At 42.3% G+C, this 22916-nt stretch overlaps 1 protein-coding gene across 1 annotated transcript in view; it reads left to right on the top strand.

Moving 5' to 3' along the window:
* The first annotated feature begins 4113 nt into the window (after positions 1-4113).
* Positions 4114-22916, top strand: part of RAB32 (RAB32, member RAS oncogene family) — a 46751-nt gene continuing 27948 nt past the window's right edge. Inside the window, exon 1 of the mRNA XM_054023313.1 lies at positions 4114-4568. Coding sequence (XP_053879288.1) covers positions 4322-4568 — 247 coding nt within the window. The 5' untranslated portion in view covers positions 4114-4321. The remainder of the gene's footprint in view (positions 4569-22916) is intronic.

The raw sequence follows: 22916 nt of genomic DNA, 5'->3' as shown, positions 1-22916 counted from the left end.
CGTTTTGTCAGATCTGCAATGAAAGTGTTGTTAAATCGAACAGCATGTGCTGGATCATCATCCAAGACGGCTATAACATAAAATATATGGCAGAATGTGGGTAAAACAGAGCAGGAGACATAAAATTCTCCCCCAAGGGAGGAAAAGTCACAAATTTAATTAACGTATTATTTTTTAACAGGCTTCATCAGCATGGAAATGCGTCCTCTGGAATGGTGGCCAAAGCATGAAGAGCCATATGAATGTTTAGCATATCTTGCACATAAATACCTTGCTATGCCAGATACAAAAGTGCCATGCGAATGCCTGTTCTCACTTTCATGTGACATTGCAAATAAGAAGTGGGCAGCATTATCTCCGATAAATGTAAACAAGCTTGTTTGTCTTAGCAATTGGCTGAACAAGAAGTAGGACTGAGTGGACTTCTAGGCTCTAAAATTTTACATTGTTTTGTTTTGAAGTGCAGTGATGTAACAAATAAAATCTACATTTATAAATTGCACTTTCACGATAGACTGCACTACAGGACTTGTATGCGGTGAACTGAAACATACTTTCTTTTGCTTATCATTTTTACAGTGCAAATATTTGTAATCAAAAATAATAATAGAAAGTGAGCACTGTACACTTTGTATTCTGTGGTGTAATTGAAATCAATATATTTGAAAATGTAGAAAAACATCAAAAATATTTAATAAATTGCAATTGGTATTCTGTTGTTTAATAGTGCGATTAAAACTGAGATTAATCACAATTAATTTTGAGTTAATTGCATGAGTTAACTGCCATTAATAGACAGTCCTATTTATTATTTGAGTTGTGTGATTGCTCACTTAATTACGTGATATGATTTCTCTTCCCTAATAGGATAACAACCTTTATAAATAGGAAGAAAGAATGAAGAAAGTCCTGAGGGTGATGTGTCTCTAAAGAGAAGGTACGGAGGACTTCAGGGAGGAAGACCAGAAAGGTGATAAGGAAATGCTATGAAAGCTAAAAATTTTCCTATCCTTTTCTACACAAGAAAGAGCATGATATTTGACTGTATGTGAAACCCATATTTAAAACTAGTCAGATTCCCTAATGACTGAAGGAGAAAGATAAGCTTTATTGGCTATCTCTCAGGCTTTACTTTCAGTTTTTGGTTGTTGCATTCACACCATGTAACTGCATGTATGTGTATATCTGTACTCTTCTTCACAAAAGTTGCTGCCAACTCACTGCCTGGTTTGTCTGTGTGCCAGGAGTTTCAGGGTGGTGCCATGGATTCTTTGTATTCTTATGTCCCACAACACACTCTTTTATATGTCAGCCAGGTGAGTGGATTGAATCTACTGTTCACATCATTTGCCCACCATTAACCCCAGTAATTAATCACATGTATGTGCACAGAGGTGTTTGCAAAGGTTTCATGTAACTTTGTCCCTTTCACTGTGGTAAGTGTGTTATTGTCATTGTCAGCAACAGAGTTGAGTATCACCACCTACGCATGTCAAATGAAGGACCACTTTCATTTTTTGTCTCTTCACCTTAATGCCAGGTGAAACTTGAACCAGAACACTTAAAGTTCAAAGTAGCAGCCGTGTTAGTCTGTATCCGCAAAAAGAAGAACAGGAGTACTTGTGGCACCTTAGAGACTAACAAATTTATTAGAGCATAAGCTTTCGTGGATGCATCCGAAGAAGTGGGCTGTAGTCCACGAAAGCTTATGCTCTAATAAATTTGTTAGTCTCTAAGGTGCCACAAGTACTCCTGTTCTTCTTTTTTAAAGTTCAAAGTACTTGAAGAACTTTGAAGCTCCACCATGGAGATAAAGGAAAATCTCCATTGGCTGCTGGAAGTAGTCCTGATGTGGGCCTGATTCTCTTCTCACTTACATCATTGTAAGCCAGAAATAACACCACTGAAGTCAATAAAATTACATAGGTGTAAAACCAGCATGAGAGCGGAATCAGGCCTGATAGACTTGTTAAATCTTATTGATCCCTATATAAATTTTACATTAAACTGCTGATTTGAATTTGATTACATGAATTTGAGAAAAGAAAGCGTGATGATCTTGTTACAGGTTTTAGTAAGTCTTAATTTTTTGTTTAGAAAACAATCATACAATCTGCAAGATAAGTACAGCGTAAGTGTAGCTCTTCTTATTAATACATTCCAGTGCATGTCTGATGCTACCAACTCCACTCACTCCCATGCCTGTTTTTGCCCCTCCCACAGGAGAATCTGCACCTTCTGCCATGCCACCCAGAACAGCCTTGCTGTCCATGTGTGCCTACCAGCTTTGGTTTCCTCCTTTTGGCTAACATTTTGCCCCTAATCTGAATTCAGATGCTTCCTATTACCACTCCAGTCTGACAATTCTATAATACTGATTTTAAAAAAGAAAACTCTGGAAGTTAATGTAGCATGACAAATGACTGAAAACCTAACATGAAAGCATAAAATAAAACCAGTCTCCCAACATCAATTCTATCCTTGTGTTTTGACACCCAAGCATTCTTCTCACCCACCTCCATCTATACTGAATGCATCATCATTCTATCTATACACATTGATAATAAAGTCCTTAGGGCAGGGATCCTGTCATACTTTTATGTCAGACACTAACAAGTGTCTGCTCAATTATATTCAGCAGCAGATACATTTTTAAAAATAGGTGAACCATGGTAAACCAAATGCAATTAATGCTGGCTTCTGCAGTGGCAAAGAGCTGTTTTATAATGACAAGAAGTGTGTTTTTCTGGATAAATTTAGTTATAAGGGGAACTGGATTTACAATTAAGCATTTTAATGAGAAATCAACAAATGGGAATGCCATTTATTCCTCTATCGTGTGAGCCCCTTTAGAGGATTATATCTGCCATGCTTATTAATAGATGTAAATTATGTTATTCCCATGAGCTGATGTCCCTATGAAATGCTTCATACTAAATCCAATTTCCTTTGTATCTAAAGGTATCTAGCAAGAAATGCCTCTTGACTGTACATGCATCTGATGAAGTGGGTATTCACCCACGAAAGCTTATGCTACAATACATCTGCTAGTCTGTAAGGTGCCACAAGACTCTTTGTCACTTTTTACAGATCCAGACTAACACAGCTACCCCTCTCATACTTGACTATACAAAACACCCCTTTGCCATAAAATTCTCCAGAAAAACCAAATGGAAGAAAACTTGACTGCTGGTAGAGAAAGGGAAGCGAGGGTGTCTGTTTGCCAAAGGGAGGAGGATCATGGAGGAGATGAACTGTATGGGGCAAGGCCACAGGGCATGTCAACAGGCAGGGGGGGAAAACGCTAGAGTCTTTGCTTTGACATCTTGCCCTTGTAAATCTTTGCTGCTCCGCAGCTATATCCGATCCAGTGCTGGAAGGGGGCCGAGGGGAAGAAAGGCTAGCCTGGCCCCCTGATGAGTTATCCAATAGGCACTGGCATGTATCTGGTGCTGATGAACAGACTGGAGCCTCAAAAATGTTTTTTTAATGGTTCCGCACACCCCTCTACAAAAGGGTGCTAGTGGGCCTGGTGCAGCCATTTCACTTCAAACGCTGCCCCCCTTTTCACACAACACAAGGCAGCACCACGCATCAACAGCCCCCACCGGCCTGTTCCTGCAACGTGCCCGGCTTTATCGTCCCATCACCCAGCCCTCCGGTACCCCAGTGAGCACATGGACCGGCTCCTCGAACACACCCGCTGATCCAAGAATAGACCCCAGTCCCTCCACCACGTTGGCACCCGGCTCTGCCCCAGTCCCTGCTCCGCCTCCTCCTGCAGCCCAGCCCCCCTTCTCCTCCAGCAGCTCCTTCTTCACAGCCCCCCACCGACTCGGGCAGCGCTAGGGGCAGCCCGCTCCCCCTGTGTGCAGGCAGCACAGGGCAGAGCTCGCCCAGGCTCATGGGGCACCACGCGGCGCAGCGCAGCGCGCTGGGGCAGAGCCAGACACGCTTGCGGCGCCTGACACCGGCCGGGGAATGGGTGGGGAGGGACTGGCGCAGGGAGGGGCGGGGCCGGGCCTGGGCTCCTCCCCCTGCCACTCACGGCTCTCCTCCCTCCCCCTGGGGTTTTATAACGCGCCGGGCTTCCGCGTCCTGTGACTCCAGTCAGGTGGTTGTATCCCTTTTCCGAGTCGGGGCGGGGCCGAAAGTTCCTAGTGGTAGAAAGTAGTTGGGCAAGAAGAAAGTTTGCAACAAGCTGCCCGCGCGTGTAGGCAGGGCCGAGCGTCCCGGCTCCCTTCCCCAGGGCTCCGCGTTGCCGAGGGCTGCGGCTGGCAGTTCCCCGGGGAGCAGCAGTTTGCGGCGGGCTCTGCTGGGCATGGGGGAGGCAGTGAGAATGGCTAGTGGAGAAGGCGGGGGCGCCAGGGTGCCTGAGTGCCGGGAGCATCTTTTCAAGGTGCTAGTGATTGGGGAGCTGGGCGTGGGCAAAACCAGCATCATCAAGCGGTACGTGCACCAGCTCTTCTCGCAGCACTACCGGGCCACCATCGGGGTGGACTTTGCCCTCAAAGTCATCCACTGGGACAGCAAGACCCTGGTGAGGCTGCAGCTCTGGGACATCGCAGGTAAGAGCACGAGGGAAGTTGCACGGACTTGAAGAGTGAGCACGTTTAGTCTTTCCCCGAGCTCTCCTGGGCCCCTTCAGGCGCTGTTGCTTTCTGGGTTGCACAAGACAGTAATAAACTAGAGAGGAAAATAGGCTGCTAAGTCTGTCTTCTCCGGGCACCTCTGTGGTGAGATCATGCTTGTTTCAACCTTAATAGAGAAAAACTTACTTGTCCTACTCTGGCTTTATATTCTTCTAAATCTTCACTCTACCCTCTTGCCCTGGCCATGCTGGACTTCCATTTTTCCTCTGGGCTCAGATCAATAACAGAGCTTTTAACAGCTTTTTGAAGACGTGAGAAAGAGGGCATTGTATCCTGCCAGGCTACTGTTACATTCATTCATTGTAATTGGGACATATCTAATGTGTCTCCATGCTTTTGGTTTGGCCACAATCTCTTGGGGGCTTAACAGCTGATTTCAGAAGACAGTGGTAGTCTTGCTAACCACCTGATTTAGGGGAACATAAACTGTTCTGATTTATTCCAGAATTTCAGTAGCATGGTAATTGTGAAGCTCATTCAATCTTGCCGTACTCATGTCCATCATTCTAAAATAGCTTTAAAATAAATGTAGCCTATTCCAGGTTAATGCTGGAACCCCTGGTTGACTTAAAGTAACTCAAGCATGTAGTGAAGCTCAAGTTTTGAGGAAGCATCTCTAGACTGCAGTATTCAGGTCTGCTTTGTTAACTGAAGGGCTAAGGTCAGTCTTCCTGCAACTCCTTGGACAATGCAAAAACAAAATGTCTGATTATAATACTCACTTGTATATCTGGAAAAATGCATAAGATTTTTTTTTTCTTGAGTTCTCCAGCAGTAAAAGCCTGCTGCTGACAAATCCTGTTCACAGCCTGCAATTACATACAGAGGAAAGGAATGTTGTATGAGTCAAACCTCATGCTGCACTTGGGGCACATCTGGGTTAGAGAATTAACCCAAAGTCTGTCACTCTGTCAACTCACCTTATGCTGAGGCATTAAACAGCCCACAGTGTATAAAATCACACTTTCCTCTGCTGTGTTCACGCTATGTAATGGATTAAAGATGCAGACACATCTCTAACCTGACACTTCTTTTTTTCAGTTAGTTTATATCTAGCCTGTAGTGTCCAGCCACACAGCTGTTTTCTTTGCCCTTTCTCATCACTTTGTTTCAAGTGTCTGTCTTTCTAGATGTAAGAAATTAGACTTGAATTCAAGTGTCAATGCTCAGTATTATGTGCTTTCCATATGAATGATGGCTTTTTACATCCTGCTTATTGGGACAGCCTCATGACTTTCCCACTGAACTTTGTGGGTCCAAGAGAACAGTATCTGCAGTCTTATTCCAGCATAAGTCAGCAAAGCACAAACAATCTAGTGCATGGTACTCTACCTATGTAGCAAACAACATCACTACCAGTCACAATTTCAGTATAGTTTGTGGTACCTAGATTGACCTTAAAAACGGAATGTGGATTCTCCAAACAACAAAATCCTAGATGTTAATGCAATATGTAGAAAGTGTTTTCATATACCTCTTTGAAGCTATTACCATATAGAGTAGTATGAATGATCCAAATTGGTGTTTTTGGAGAGTAGTTACACCATAGAGATGTTTAAGGTATTTTTGTAGAAAATGTATCAAACTCAAAAGGGCTGAAGTTGTGATACAGTTTATTGCCTTTCTGCCACTAACTCTTGATGTAAATGTGACATTCTTCATGCACAAAAATAGAAATGAAAGTTATAAAGACTATATACCCCCTCCAGCTTTCCTTGTGCAGGATTTTTAACACTGCAGAAGTCAGGCATTCACATGCAACGGAGTTCACACTGCTATGAGAACCCTGAACTAGGACTCATTTTGGATACAAGTCAGAACAATTCTACTGAATCAAATATTTATGGAGAAGAAACTGTATTGAAGTTGCTGTATGGACTCTTGGAATATTAAGGATTTTGTGGTCTAACTATAAAAGTGAATACTAAAAATAAGTGATTAAGCAGAATTTAAAAAAATGAATTGTAACAAATATACATATATGTAGTATATGAGAATTGGGATGGTGAAGGAAACTATTCCAGAGTGTCAAGTACCAACTCTTGTTCACTTACAATAAATCACCTAGGGTAAAACTTTCCAGAGTGCCTACCTGCCTTTCAGTGGCCTGTAGGCTTCTAAATCATGTGGGCAATCTTGAAAATGTTACCCTTAAATGTCTTATCTTAAAATCCATTTCTTGGATCTTAACCTCTTGTGCCACCCAGTCTTTCTAGCTTATTAATAAATATGGAGCTTCTCATGCTATGTCAGGTTTTATCCAGCTTAGGTCAATAGTGACTAAAAGTTGCCCACTTAGCTGTGAAATAAGTTGGTGGTGCCAATCATATTGGACTGATGTCAGTGTAACAATTTAATATTCTGTTGGTAGAGGCCAAAGGCTGAATGGCCATGGAGAGTGGATATATTGGCAAAGAACTTGATGCCCTTGTTCTGGACTTTGTCTGGAGAATTGATCAGGGAACTTTCATTATGATCAGGTGGCTGTCTTGCTATTAACTTTCCCAGGTGATTGGGCAGTGGCCTTCCATCTTTAGCAATGTGTATTCCAAGGGTGCGCTAAGGTAGACTGGAAAAATGGTGAGAGCGCTTGTACTGTTGTTGCCAATGGATTAAAGAATAAAATGTTACCATTCATAAAATGAATTCCTGTACTATATTTTTTTAAAGGGGGAGGGGAATAAACTATTGTGAAAAGAACAGGAGTACTTGTGGCACCTTAGAGACTAACAAATTTATTAGAGCATAAGCTTTGGTGGACTACAGCCCACTTCTTCAGATGCATACTCTGAAAACTATTGTGAGTATGTCACAGCCATTTTCTCTCACCAGTTGCCACAATTCAGCCTCCTCTTCATGATGAAGATGAATATGTAATTGGTGTCTTTCAGTATCAGATGGATCCCATGTTTTAGTGGCTTTTAACCTATGTCTTGTGTTTTCTCATCACCAGAGGTGCCAGCTCTTTTATGGAAGGTATAAATTAAGCTTGTGCTTGTTCCTGGACTGCATTCTGCTGAAACCAGTTTACTCAAGCACTTCCAGCTGGCCAGAAAAGCTGCACAAATTGACTCCCATAGGCCTCCCCACACCTCATTTAAACACTGCAGTAACATTCAAAAATCCTTTCAGCTACTATCTGCAAGCTTATTACTAGTAGCTGGCGATGTGGTTTTAGAATGACAGTTAACACTGTGTTAACAAGTTTATGCTGGAATTTGTTCTACAAACATCCAATATTTAGCAATAAATCTGTTTTGGCCTGATCATGTAACTGGGGCCATTAGCAGGTTCAAATGGAAAATAGAGAACATGAGAAGTTGGAATAATTTTAGTAACAAACTTACTTATAAATAACTTGGGTTCTCTTAATAAAGCCTGTCACTTTACTAAAGGGTGTGACACTGACTATCCGTGAACATGTGATCCTCATTCTCTCTAGCACCACCTATTAGCTATCTTCAAATCCTGCACAGCTGGATGTAAATAATTGGGGCTGTATGTGGATGCAGGCTAAAAACTTTAGACATGGGTTAAAAAGCTCACAGTGGTGAATACTGTTTCAAGAGTCAAATGTAACCTTTTTTAAACTAAAAACAAAACTAAGGTTACACAAACATTTAAGTAACTGGAAACTCTAAACTAATACAAATGTGTTAAACTCTTCTGAACATAAGCTTATCCTTAGGCCCCAAAGCTCAATAGGATTAACAGAAAAAGTGCTGTGAAGCAGTCTAGCTAGACTCTCTAGCATAACTCATGGAAGAAAGAGGCCTTCCTCCCGGAGTTAAGTGAAGGAAAGATTAAAGTGAGGGTTCCCCTCTTAATTTGGTATTCATATAATGCATTATTATTACCATTATGGGGGCACCTCTTTAACTGTGCTAGTCCATTATGGGTTCTGATTGCATTGTCACTGGATAATGACTGCTGAGGTAGTGGAATGTCCACAGAATTTAGTCATGGTCCTGAGAGAGGCTAGACCTTATTAAAAATGGCACCTTTTCTTTCAATGTAGTGAGTTGCTGAAGTGATTTGGCACCAGTTCATATGTCATGGTGGGATTTCCCCCCCCCCCCCTGGAATTCCCTAGTGTAGAGATTGTAGGCGTGTTGGGACTTCTTGTTGTAGGGGTAAAAGTAACATAAGCTAGTTTAGGGGAATGGTAATTGGGTGATATCATACTAAAGCACCAGAATCTCTTGTATACATGCCTGTGTACTGAATTTAAAATAGGCTAGGCTGGAATCTTTTTTTGAGGAGCAGTCGTCTTAGTCATGGCAGGGGTGGGAAATCAGATAGTCCTGTTACTGTAACTTTAAGAAGGAGCTGAGCAGTAATTAGTTGCATGCTGGTACAGGAAACAAGTCATAAAATAAGACTAAACTTTAGCCATCATGTATTAGTAGAATGCTATAATGCCTTTGCCTCACTTTGGTTCCTGTTATATCTTCCAGAAAAGGTATTGGAACCAGTTTAGTTGAACTCCTGTGAAATGAGGGAGGAAACAGTAGGTAAAAATACAGAAGTGATGACTCATTCTGGTGTGCTTTCACACTGCAGAAGAAAAGGCTGCTTAATTATAGTTAAGGATTTTTTTTTAAGTCTGAATTTCAATACAAAGTGAGGGATCCCTTCTTGGGTAACATACCTTATATACTATTTGAACCAAGAGGTAGAAGGGTGTGCTGCAAATGTGGCTCTATCTAGAAATCAATTTCTCTATTTGTTTAAAAATCCCTGAAGGAACAAACTTTAATGAGATATCTAAAGACTTCAAAATAAACAAACACCCTATCTTGCTCTCTGCCTAGATATCACCATGGTGATGGAGGTCTTCAGTTCTATAAAATGGCAGAAAATAAATCTAGTTATTCCTTTCTTTATAACAGTTAATGCAAATGACCTAATCGTGCTGGTATTATTAGTCTGTATGTTTGTATTCACATCAGAATACAGGGTGAAAAGTGGAATGGGCTCGGAGAGCAATTGATTTTGCTCTATTCCAGGGTCATTAATGTCAATGCCAGATTGAAGTAAGAGTGCTATTAAAGCTTCAACAATTAAATTACTTTAGTATTTTTGGCAGAAAATCTCCCTCCCCTTTTTAGGGCTTTCATTGTGGTAAGGAAGAAAAGCATTCTAGTTATCTAAAAAATTTAGAGCTAATCCAAGTAAGACCTGGAAATGCATGATGTAAAGATTCTATATTCTTGCACACTACTTGAGTTCTAACATATGAGCTCAGTTTTTGCTCATAACCCCACTAACTCCAAGACTTGCACGCAGTAAGAACTCTGAACTGCTATAGCTTTTCATCTGGAGATCGTTAAGAGACTATATCCCAATTTAAAAAGTGCAGGAAACTGACAAAGGTGAAATAACTTGCTCAAAATCCATGCGTCAGAGGCACTTGAAGATGCAGATTGACACCTGCTGGGGTTTACAAAAGGTCTCAAGTGAGTTAGGTGCCTAACTCCCATTAAATTCCCTGGTCCCATGGGAGGCAGGGAAGGAGGTGCAGGAGGGAAATCCCTGACAGATTCACAGTGGAATATGGGGTGGGGGAGGAAATACTACAGTAAGTTGAGTTGGGGGGTGGCTTCCATCTTCCTATGTGCTGGAAGATAGAATGAAAGTCCCAATTTTTTGGGTGTGTGTGTGACTGCGGGGCAGTCTCTAAGGGAGAGCACAAACCTTGTATTTGCTACTCCCTTCTCAGATCTGTTGTTGAGAACAGATCCCTCTCATCTGGTGCAGTAGATTGCTTGGGAGTTAATGAGCTCACTCTCAGCAACTGGTTTGGCTTGCTGTATCTTTAGGCTGTTGGGTTTTATTGCAGTAGAGCATAAAAGCGCTTGATGATGAATTAAACACAGGTTCCTACATAAAAGGCTTGTCTCTAAGCTGTATATAAAGAATATATACAATTTAGGCTATTTCTACACTATAGCATACGGCAGCATAAGTTACATCGCTCGGGTTGCCCCCCTGAGTAACCTAAGTTACACATACATACGTGCCGGAGTGGATAGTGCTATGTCTGTATAAGAGCTTCTCTCACCCATGTAGCTATCACCGCCCCTTGTGGAGGTGGTTTTATTATGCTGACCAGAGAGCTCTCTCCTGTTGGCATAGAGCATCTTCACCAGACTCGCTGCAGTGGTGCAGCTGCATGTGTAGACAAGCCTTAGTCACACTAAGCCTTTCATTTGTGGGTTAAAAAAAAAAAAAAATCAGTTTTTTTCCAGTTTGGTAACTGGTTTGATTCTTATTTGTAATACACTCATAATTAAAACTACCAAGAATTCAGCATTTAGCTTATTACACAATGCTTTTCTTCAGTTATTATACCTTGTGCAGTGTACCTTCTTAGATGTCTGCATTCCAAAGCAAGCCTCAAACTCTGCACTTCGTGCACTAAGAATTTCATCACTTCAGAAAATGATCATGGTTGCCTTGAAAATCTGTAGTTCACCTGTGTTTTGAATCATTGCCCTTGGAGATGTGTGGTGCAGTAACTCAACTGTGTACTAACAGGTTTTCCTATTTTTCCACTGGGAATGTCTTTGAGATGCAAAGAAAAATAGCTTGCTTCAGTTCATTTAGATTCTGGAAAGCATGCATTAATGTTCTGAGAACTAATAGGATGAGACATGCTGCATTTTGGTAATTTTTCATAATCTCAAATCTAAATTTAGCGCACAGTTCTAAAAAGCCCTCATAACTAGAGGTAACTAACAACTCTGAAATACTAAGTAATCTCTTCTGTGAACGATTACTAACATGCAAAGTACAGTCAAATGATAAACAATTGGTAAACAAAGGAACTTAAATATCTTGCTATAGTAGGGTTCTGTAGTTTTAATGAAGAATTGTAAGATGCCACAATTCTTTACAATTCCTTACTATATTTGAACTACCCTGCTTGTAAAACCATGTGCTCTAAACAAATCAAGCACACTTATCCTACAGAATTCAAGGATATAAAACTTAAACCAAAACACAACCCTGTTCTCACTTTAAATTTAAAGTAATTTGGTGTGAAGGAGAAATCTCTTCTCCCTCTCCCCCCCCCCCATGAACAAATTCATATCTATAGAGAGAGAGACAGACTTAAAAATAATCAGGTATCTTGTGCATTAGGCACACTGATTATGCAATTAGGACTGTTCAGGTTTTTCTTCATTTCTATTAACAACTAGCCTAGGTAAACAAGCACTGCAGAAAAACATAGGTTGGAATGATTTGAGCTCTTGTGTGCATTGCCATATTGTTCACCAAAAGCAGTTTTCCTAGCTGGCCTTCAAGAACCATTTGCAGGATCTTGTTGCCATGGCACAATACATGTAGGATGAGATCTTCAACTAATGTCCAGTTAAACCAGTGCATTCTAGAATGGGAATTTCATAATATGATTAGAAAGCCACAAACAGTACAGCTACACTAGTACACCCTGCAGATCCTCTTAATTTTGTTTCACAATGCATTGCTTCATGTTTGGAAACAGTTGTTATTCAATGCAGAGGCTTTTAGGCACTGTGGGATAGGTGATTCTAGAGGCCCAGAACACACACACAGCACACCTTGCAACTTCAGAATAAGTAACAAAACTGTCCAATCAAAGTGTTGCTCTAGATGCTTGAAACTATTCCTAAAATAAGGCTGCAACAAGGATTCCACAATAGTTTTTTCAATTAGTGAGACATCCATTTGCAGTACTAAGTGCAAAAGCCAAGCATATTAAAGTTACACTATAAGAGGAAGAATTTAATTACAATACAATGAAACTTAAATAGTGCTTTGCAGAAAACAGGCCATGTAGTCCATCCGTTTCCTTCCCCCCCCCCCCCCCCCCCGCGTTTTACTAGTTGGCATCAGGTACAATTATACTGAAGCTAACTGGACAAGAATTGCTTTTGTTTATGTTAAGTTTATAAAGCTCAACCTTCTCCTCTAAAAGCTTAATTTAAATTCCTAGATAAAACTGGCTTAAAGGGACATTAATTTGGGGCTGATTTACTGGCTGCCAAAATGTCAGCTTGTGATGGAAGTATTACTTATTACCCCCCCCCAAAGATAACAAAGTAAGGGCTTGAAGCATACTACTCGTGTACAGACCTGCCAGTGAATTTGTAGCTAATGACATTTTAAATTCTGTCCTGTTGGTACTTGTGGATCAAAACCCTTCTATGAGAAGTATTAGGGGAATTCTAGAATAAATATTAACTATTTGTCATCTGCAAAGCTTGGTGAAGACTTAATCTTATTTGATGAAATAGACCTTTAGTGGTCTATTAGGGTATGAATAGATGCAACTTGAAATGTGTTTTTACATGGATACAGTTCAGTTAGGTCAAGTTGTGTACAATGATTTTATTCTCTTTAACTGCTCAGTTCTTTCCCTGCATCTCCCTAGAAGGGGCATCTTCATGGTATATGTTGGTTTGGCCTCTGGAAACTACAACTTCCAGACCACAAATGTCTGTTTTTTCTTCTGTTCATGTCCACCTTGCCTTTTCTCTCTTTCACCCCCATCCCACTCCTTCATGAATGACCCAAGTGCTGTTCAGGTAGAGAAAGAATGAACTTTGTTTGTCACCAATACTCCTCTATCACATGGCACTTTCAAGGGTTAAATGTACTGTTTTGCCAACCCAGTGTGTAAGTGATAAGGAATTAGAGAGTGAAGACTGATCCCATGTTGGAGACACATACTTAGTGGACTTGTCTAAAATCCTATAAGTACTTTCCTTTGGGAGGTAGCATGCATGAAAGAAGCTATACAAAATAGCTGTAGTAAAAACCCTGCTCTTACAGGGCTCTTAAAATCAACCCCTTTGAATTGTAGCTGATCTTTTGGAGTGAATGGCTTTTTTTTTTTTTTTTTAAGATGTCTTTAATAAATTTCTTTGTAAAAGGTTAGTATAATCTTGTCTGCATGTGGCATGGCGATGTAAGAAGGAAATGGCTTACAGCTGAGGTATTCTGAATCTCTTGCTCTTAGTCATAAAAGCACAGGCATGAATCCCCTAAATTCAATGAAACTCTGGCTGCTCACAACTCTGTGCAGTAGCTACCAAGTGCAACATTTATTGCATGAAGTAACAATTCTTGCTTTAACTAATTAAAGTTTCTATCTTCAGAGACAGCAGCCGAACTAAGGTTGCGCCAGCATAAATTCCATATCATGTAGTAATCTGTTTATTTTTCAAGTGTTCTCATGGGAGTGGGGAGTTTGCATGTGGATTTGGTAGGCTCACTTTATGTATCTCTAAAGTGAAGAGAGAAGATGACCGCAGGGCTTTAAGGAAAAGTACCCACACCAGAAATGTGATGCAGGGCATTGCAGAAAGCGTTGAATGCTTAGTATATTTAGGCAGCCAATTTTGGGTGAGGGTCTCTTGCTTTTTTGTGAATATTTGTAAATATTTCCAATGTCCCTGTTTGTATTTCACTGCTCTGTAATCCAGTAACTTTTTATAAATAAAAGTTTTCCTTTATTTTGGAGTTGTTGAATAATATTGATATAGGGTGTGAACTTTGTCAGTTAGGCAGAGCTGGGGTGACTAGATGTCCCATTTTTAAAGGGACAGTCCTGTTTTTTGGGACTTTCTTATATAGGTGCCTATTACCTCCCACCCCTGTCCCATTTTTCACAGTTGCTATCTGGTCACCCTAGGCAGAGCAAAGTTGTGCTTCCAATCTCTGCAGCATATGAATAGAGCCCTACCAAATTTGTGGTCCATTTTGGTCAATTTCACAATCATGGGATTTCAAAAATCATAAATTTCATGATTTCGGCTATTTAAATCTGAAATTTCAGTGTTGTAATTGTAGCAGTTCTGACCCAAAAGACAGTTGTGCAGGGGCTGGCAAGGTTACTGTAGGTAGGGGGTTGTGGTATTACCACCCTTACTTCTGTGCTGCTGCTGGTTGGGCACTGCCTTCAGAGCTGGGCACCCGTCCAACAGCCATCGCTCTCTGGCCACTCAGCTCTGAAGGCAGCACAGAAGTAAGGGTGGCAATACTGCAACATCCTCTCCCCCTCCCCCCCCCCCCCCCCACAACTCCCTTTTGGGTCAGGACTCCCAATTTGATAAACATTGGTCTCCCTTGTGAAATCTGGTCTTTTTTGTACTTCTACCCTATGTTCTACAGATTTCACAGTCCGTGATGTTTTTCATTTCCATGAATTTGGTAGGGCCCTACATATGAGTAAAATTGAAAGCTTCTTGTCTGGCATTGTTACAGGAGATGTGCAGAATATAGTGGAAAACATGTTAATCAAAACTCCCAACTTCATCAATAGATGATCCATTTCTTCCTCTATCCCAATGGAAGTGGGGGGGTGGGCAACTCCTAGTCAACTCTGTATACTACAGTATATTAAAATCTGTTTTTTCAGTAGAAATATAGCAATATGCTGTCAGTCTGGATTTGAATAATCAAGTTGGATGGGTTGTCTGATCACTAGATAAAAGTGGCAGAGTTTAATTCTTCGTAATCCTGTAACCAGAAGCTGTTTCTGGAGAAGATTGTTGAACTGGACCACTGTCATTGGCCCAGAAGAAGGGCTTTCATGCTAGTTCATATGGAGCCACTTTCTGTAGTATGTATTGTGCAATTTTTTTAACTGACTTTCAGTGACTTTAACTGTGCAGATCTCTAGTTGTGACCTAAGCATGCAGGTTAACTACCTCCCAACTTGTCAGGTGAGGTGATTGCTGTAAAAGTAAATATACACTGCAAAATAAGTCAGACTTACATCACGCCACTTTTTTTTATTGTGGGATTTTTACAATAAGACTAGTGTCAACTTCAAAGATTATAGCGATTTAGCAAAAAGATGGGGCTTGAGAAACACTTGTGAACATTTCATCCCACCACACATATATCAAGCTGTCCCTTGGTTTATTCAATCAAGAGTTGTTTTTCTGGATCCCAATCCAGGGAATAGGCAAGAATTGGCCAGCAGGCGTTATTTCTCTTTTTGGGGAGAATACTAGGCACTCTAGCTTGAGGCTCTTTCATATCCATTTAATCTTGGCGTTGAGTGGTGCAAATAAGGTCCTCAGCAAGTAAATGAAGTGTTAGTGCTTAAAACCATAGAAGATAAGTTATAGCCTCTGATACAGCATGTTCCAGAAGTAGCACTTTTCAAGCACCCATAGTTGGCAAAACTTTACATCCACTCATCATTTGCTCTTTATTCCTAAACCAGTCCTTTTACACCAAACTTTAATAATCTCCATGTCAAAGTCCTTTAATCCAAAGGAATATTAATTGCAATTTAATCTGTAATCAGCACACATTTCCAGACCACCTGAATAAGAGGTTACTGCCATGTAACTTGGTATAAGTTTGAGATGCTGTCATTGACTTCGCTGCAGATAGTGCGCAATACAATTACACAACAAATTATGCAAATATTGTAACCTTGCTACACATCTTCAAGGTGGTGTTGCATGCCTTTAATAACGGATTCATTTGATTATGCATCTGTCAACAGGGTATCTGGGTGCATCCTATGGGTTATATATAAATTCAGGAGCACATACAATCTCAAATATCACAACCCTGAACTCTTTTCTGTGAGGATAAATATTGTGGAGGGGGAGAGGTACAGGCAGTTGATAGGCTGATCAGTGGCTCTCACCCAAGGTGTATGTACCCCTGGGGATACACAGGTCTTCCAGAGGGTACAGCAACTCCTCTAGATATTTGTCTAGTTTTACAACAGGCTACATCAGGGGTCGGCAATGTTTGGCACGTGGCTCGCCAGGGTAAGCACCCTGGCGGGCTGGCCCAGTTTATTTACCTGCTGACGTGGCAGGTTCGGCTGATCACGGCCCCCACTGGCTGCAGTTCGCCGTCCCGGGCCAATGGGGGCTCTAGGAAGCCGCGGCCAGCACATCACTTGCCCACGCCGCTTCCCACCGCCCCCATTGGCCCAGGATGGCGAACTGCGGCCAGTGGGGGCCGCGATCGCCCAAACCTGCCGCATCAGCAGGTAAATAAACTGGCCTGGCCAGCAAGGGTGCTTATCCTGGCGAGCCACGTGCCAAACGTTGCCGACCCCTGGGCTACATAAAAAGGACTAGCAAAGTCTGTATAAACTAAAATTTCATACAGACAATGACTTGTTTATACTGCTCTATATACTATACACTGACATGCAAGTACAAGATTTATGTTCCAATTGGTTTATTTTTATAATTGTATGGTAAATATAAAATACTATACAATATTAAAAAAAGTAAAAAATGAGACAGTAAGAGTGCTGTGACATTTTTGTATTTGTCTGAATTTTGTAAGCAAGTAGTTTTTAAGTCAGGTGAAACTTGGGGGTATGCAAGACAAATCAGAATCCTGAAAGGTGGATACAGTAGGCTGGAAAGGTTGAGAGCCACTTCCCTGTATAGACAGGGACTCAACCTGCAGTCGGTTAACTGGGATCTAGATTAACTTTAGAAATGAATTGGAACTGTTTTAGTGCTTTAAGTGGGATGTACTTTAGAGGAGGATCATTCTCTTACTGTTCTATAAAACACCATGCAAATAAAAAATACTGTACAGGTGTTGCAAGCTTTGCTGGTCTGTCCTGCGCTGGTGAAAAGGCAGGAAACAGCATTCCTTACTATGGCTTTGGGGTTGGCCTTCAAGGAAAAACATGTTGCGGTACTTTAGCCATAAAATAACAAGCATGAATGACTAGCAAAGTCTGCCTGGAGGAAAGGATGCAACTACTTGGCAAGCCGAAGGAGGGAAGACCTTTCCAGCCTCAACTGCAATCTATGAATACACTAGCAGAGACGAACCTAAGAGGCCCCAAGACTTGAAAGTGATCTTGTAATACATAGGGAGTCTCACTGGAGATTTTTAAGAGCAGGTTAGACAAACGCCTGTCAGGGATGGTCTAGACAGGAGCGGCGCCAGGGTTTTTGCTGCCCTAGGCAGCAGCACTCCTCTGAGCATTCAGGGGGTCTGGAGTCTTTGGCGGCAGGGATCCTTCCGCTCTGCAACTTCAGGGCACTGCGACAGCGGGTCCTGGAGCAAGTGAAGGACCTGCCACCGAACTTCCGCCAAGGACGGCAAAATGCCGCCTCCCAAATGCTGCTGCCCTAGGCAACCGCCTAGGGTCATCTAGTGGAAGTGCTGGCTCTGGGTCTAGATAATACTTAATCCTGCCATGAGTGCAGGGGATTAGACTAGATGATCTCTCAAAGGCCCTTCCAGTCCTATGATTCCCTCATTGGCCAAACTGTAATTCCTCATCCTTGCCAAACAATAAGTACAGATTGAACCTCTCTAGTCTGGAACTCTCTGGTCCTGCAACATTCATGGTCTGACATGATTTTATTTCATGGTTTTATGCTTTATCTACTTATTTCCTTGTGCCAATACAGTAAAAGTGTATAACAACACTAATACTTTGTTATGAAGAGAGTGGGTAACCCTTGACTAGGCGGCATTGCAAGTGTTCCGTTTATTTACCTTGGCGAGATTAAAAATAGACACACTCACTACATGCTGACCTCCCGTGGTTCAGCAAATTCTCTAGTTTGGCACCGGTCAGGTCCCGAGGGTGCCGGACTAGAGGTTCAACTTGTATTACTTCAGTTTGATCACTTATTGTTTACTGTTGCATCAGGGCAACCCAGCCACTTGTGTATATATAATTAGTAGTAGCATCTCTACAGCCTGTGATTTATTGGTATGGTGAAATAATCTTCTTGCAGGATTTAAACACAAATAGTAAGGAATTATGCTCTTGGCATACAACTTTCCCTTTATCAAAGAGTAACTTGAACTATACCTACTCAAAGGGTAGGGTTGCCTGGATACACTTGAGGAGAGAGAAACTCTTTAGGTCTTAAGCAATCAAACTGAAGTTGCATTGGAGTTCTCAAGCAAAAAGGAATGTCACCCTTCTGAGTGCAACTCTGACCTTAACTGCAGTGTATGATGGACCCCTTGCTCTTTTTCTTCCCCACACCCTGTTTCCCCCACAGTCTGTCCCATTGCTCTTGAGGTCTGTGGTCCAATTCTGCAATCTGAGTCAAAACGCAACCAGATTTCTCACCATTCAGTAAGCGAGGACTGCAAGGTTAGGCTTTAAGTGGTTGTGGATTTCAGGCTCTCAAGAGCTTGCTTAGGGTATGTCTACACTACACAATTAAGTCGACCTAATTTATGTTGACTTACAGCCCCAGCAGTAATTAAACTGCTTTTGCATAGCCACACTACACTCCTTGTGTCAGCTGTACATGCCCTCACCTGGAGGGCTTGCACTGATTTAACTAGGGTTACCATATTTTGTGCCTCCAAATGGAGGACACTCCACGGGGCCCCCACCCACGCCCCCGCCCCAACTCCACCCCTTCCCCAAAGTCTCCGCCCCCTCTCCTGCTTCCCGCCAACATTTGATTCGCGGGAAGCCTGAAGCAGGTAAGGAGGGTGTGGGGGGAGGAGGCGCGGCCCAGGCTGGCCCCCCCCCCGGTGGCTCCAGCCTGGGTCGGCTCGGGCCCTGGGGTGCCGGCCCTGGGCCCGAGCACCCCCGGCCCGCCCAGCACCCCCGTCCGAGCACCCCCGGCCCCCGGCCGCCCTGCCAGTCCCCAGCGGCGTGGCCGGCACGCGGCCCGGCGCACCGCCCGGCACCGCCGGCCCCGGGCCAGCCCCCGGCCCAGCGGCGCCAGATTTTCCTGGACATGTTCAGCTTTTTGGGATTTCCCCCCGGACGGGGATTTGAGTCCCAAAAAGCTGGACATGTCCGGGAAAATCCAGACATATGGTAACCCTAATTTAACTGTCAGTGTGGGGCATTGTGGGATGGCTTCTGAAAGGCAGCAGCAGTCAATGCAAGCAGCGCAGTGTCCACAGTGACCGTGCATTGACTTAACTACATTGACTTAAGTGCTATTCCTCTTGCAGAGGTGGAGTTAAGTCAGTCTAGAGGGTGAGTTACAGCAGTGCAGGCTACATTTTAGTGTAGACATTTAGAGTTAGGTCTATGTAAGCTGCCTTACGTAAACCTAGCTCTTTTGTGTAGACCAGGGCTTAGAAACAATATTTGTGTAGAAAAGGGTATTTCTCTCCTGGATACAGAGGAGAGATGAGCACTAAATTAGTTGTGGTATTTGGCCTTTTCTAGGTTGTCTCTTCTCTTTTTCCCCTCCCCACCCCAGGAATTTTACCAGACTTCTTAAAAATTCACTAGTTTTATGGTGCTTTTAAAAACATACCTTCTAGAGACCCAAAGAATTGTTCAGGTGAGAACACTGTTTTAGAACATCAAACTACTCTAGTTTTCTACATAATAATGGACATGTCCTCTTTTAAAGTACTGAGTGGAATTCCAGTTCATTAGGCAAAAAATAATTTGCACCATGACATGTTTTACTATTTCAGAGAACAAGCTTTTTTTCGGCCCCTTCAAACCCATGATACAGAATTCTTTGCGCAGAGGTGTGTCACTCTTAGGTACACATTGCACTGTTAGCTGCTTTTCAACCAACTGTATGGAGGGAGGGGATACAGGCAGGGGGGTATTCTAGCTAAAGAAGAAACAAATCCCTCATGCTGTGGCTTTCAGGTCTTTGTTAGTTCCAGTTCTAGCAGATTCTTTATCAGTGGAGGTTATGCTGACTTAAGTATTTGACCTGCACTAGTTTGAGTTTTGAGCTTGGAAGCCATAGTTAACTTGCGAAGGTCAAGGCTTAACTTGTAACTTTTTTTTCCCTAGGGCAAGGAATTGCTGACTTTGCTTTGTCACAGATAGCAAAACCAAGTGAATTTGACAATCTTCAAGTCACATTATTCCAACAGCTATGTAACTATTAGTCATGTTTATTGCAGTAGTATAACACAGCTATATTTTGGGGATTGGATCATACTTATCACACAAGGTCTAGTTCAGTGTTTCAGATTCTGGACAAACCTAGCAAAAACAATCCAGAGGTATGCTGTTCTTGTCTCAAGTTTTTTGCTTAAATACAATTTAAAGCAAACTGTTAGCATTTCAACACTAGCAAAGTCTGCCTACTGGCAGAATTCTACTATAAAAGAATCCTTTAATCATGCTCATGACTCCAGCAGCTCTTCTATAACCAAAATGTCTGTCTTGTGGTGCCAACGCTAAGTGATGTGCATGCATCTTTTAATCAAGTAGCATAACTGTCTTATGGAAGACGGAGATGTCTCTCTGAGCTGATGGGGGGCGCCAGCGGCAAAATGAATGTAGACTGTCTCTTTGGGACCTCTGAAGAGACTCTAGTATTGGGAAAGGGAGTTTTGTGCATGAATCTCTTAAGCAAATACCCTTTCCAGCCCAATGTCCCCCTGTAAGCTGCCTCCTCACTGTGTGTTGGAATGGGTACACTGCCTGACATCAGAGTTTGAGGTAGAGGTTGCTGGGGGGGGGGGCAGGTGGAATACAATCTCCATCAACATGTCAGTTCAGGAGTTCTCATCTCTCTAAATGAGGGTAAGGCAGGTAGGCTAGGGGGATAAAGATGTCTGGCCTTGAGAGTACCACTGTGGTGGGATGGAACGACTTTGGAAGGTAAATGTGGTCCTTCTTTCTAAAACACTGAACTGGGACACGAGACAAGGGTTCAATTCCTTGCCCTGCCACAACTCTTCTGTGCAGCCTTAGAAAAGTCATTTAACCTGTATCTGGTGCTGTCGTTCCCATCAGTAAAATGGGATAACCTCCATCCTTTGTTTTGGGTCATATTTCAGATTCTGAGAACAGAGTGGATAAAAAGGTGACCTGCAGCTTTCAAAACATTTTGAGGAACTTCTGAATAGCTAACCCTAAACCACTATGCTGCATAATAGAGTTGCTGATCAGATGAAGTAATATTTCTTCTTAAATGAAAAGTTGCAAAAAAACTTCAAAAACAGACTTCAATGAGAAACTGCAGAATTGGAATTAATTTGCAAACTGGACACTATTAAGTTAGGCTTGAATAAAGACTGGGAGTGGATGGGTCATTACACAAAGTAAAAACTATTTCCCCATGCTAATTTTTCCCTACTGTTACTCACAGCTTCTTGTCAACTGTTGGAAATGGGCCATTCTGATTATTACTAAAGATTTTTTTTTCTCCTGCTAACCCACCTTAATTGATTAGTCTCATTATAGTTGGTATGGCAACACCTTTTTTTCATGTTGTGTGCGTGTACTGCATGCATCCGATTAAGTGGGTTTTAGCCCACAAAAGCTTATGCCCAAATAAATGTTAGTTTCTAAGGTGCCATAAGTATTCCTCATTCTTCCTACTGTTAGTGTTGACCAAGCAGCCCTAGGGCTAGACCAGGCATGGGGCTTTTTGAATGCTGAAGTGTGAGCAAGGCCCTGACACATCACTGACCGCAGGGGGCTAGTGGAGAGACTAATCACTTGTGCACAGCAGTATTTTGTGAAGTGTGGAGTGCTCCCAGGTGGGGAGCACAGGCAGTATTAAAGGGCTGTCCATCTCAGTTTACAGAACACAGGTTTGAAGGGGCTGGAGGGGAGTGTGCAGGTGGCTTCACTTCGTTGAAGGGGACTCTGCTTTCAAAAGTTCAGCAAACTCTGGTATATAGAGAACACTTAATGACCACTATATGTTCTTGTTCCTTTCTTACAAATCCATGTCATGGCAGGACTTGACTGATTTTATTCAACATCTGTCAATGGGAAGCTTCTTCCCTAGAAGTGGGGCTTCGGTCAGAGGAAGTTTATCAACTTCTGCAATCCCTGAGCTTTTAATTTAAAGTTGTTTCTAGCACTTCTTGACTGCAGAGAGACTGCATACTTTGACTCCCTCGGGGAACTGATAGGCAGGATCTCCTGGGAGGCGAATATGAGGGGGAAAGGAGTCCAGGAAAGCTGGCTGTATTTTAAAGAAGCCTTATTGAGGATGCAGGAACAAACCATTCCAATGTGCAGAAAGAATAGCAAATATGGCAGGCAACCAGCTTGGCTTAACAGAGAAATCTTTAGTGAGCTTAAATGCAAAAAAGAAGCTTACAAGAAGTAGAAACTTGGACAGATGACTAGGAATATAAAAATATTGCTCGAGCATGCAGGGGTGTAGTCAGGAAGACCAAAGCACAATTGAAGTAGCAGCTAGCAAGGGACGGGAAGGGTAACAAGAAGGTTTTCTACAGGTATGTTAGCAACAAGGTGGTCAAGGAAAATGTGGGACCCCTACTGAATGGGGGCAGTAACCTATGACAAGTGTAGAAAAAGCTGAAGTACTCAATGCTTTTTTT

This window comes from Malaclemys terrapin, chromosome 3, assembly GCF_027887155.1.
Source record: "Malaclemys terrapin pileata isolate rMalTer1 chromosome 3, rMalTer1.hap1, whole genome shotgun sequence".
NCBI classification, from domain to species: domain Eukaryota; kingdom Metazoa; phylum Chordata; order Testudines; family Emydidae; genus Malaclemys; species Malaclemys terrapin.
Note: the sequence above shows the minus strand (reverse complement) of the source record. Positions and strands in the feature narration are given on the sequence as shown.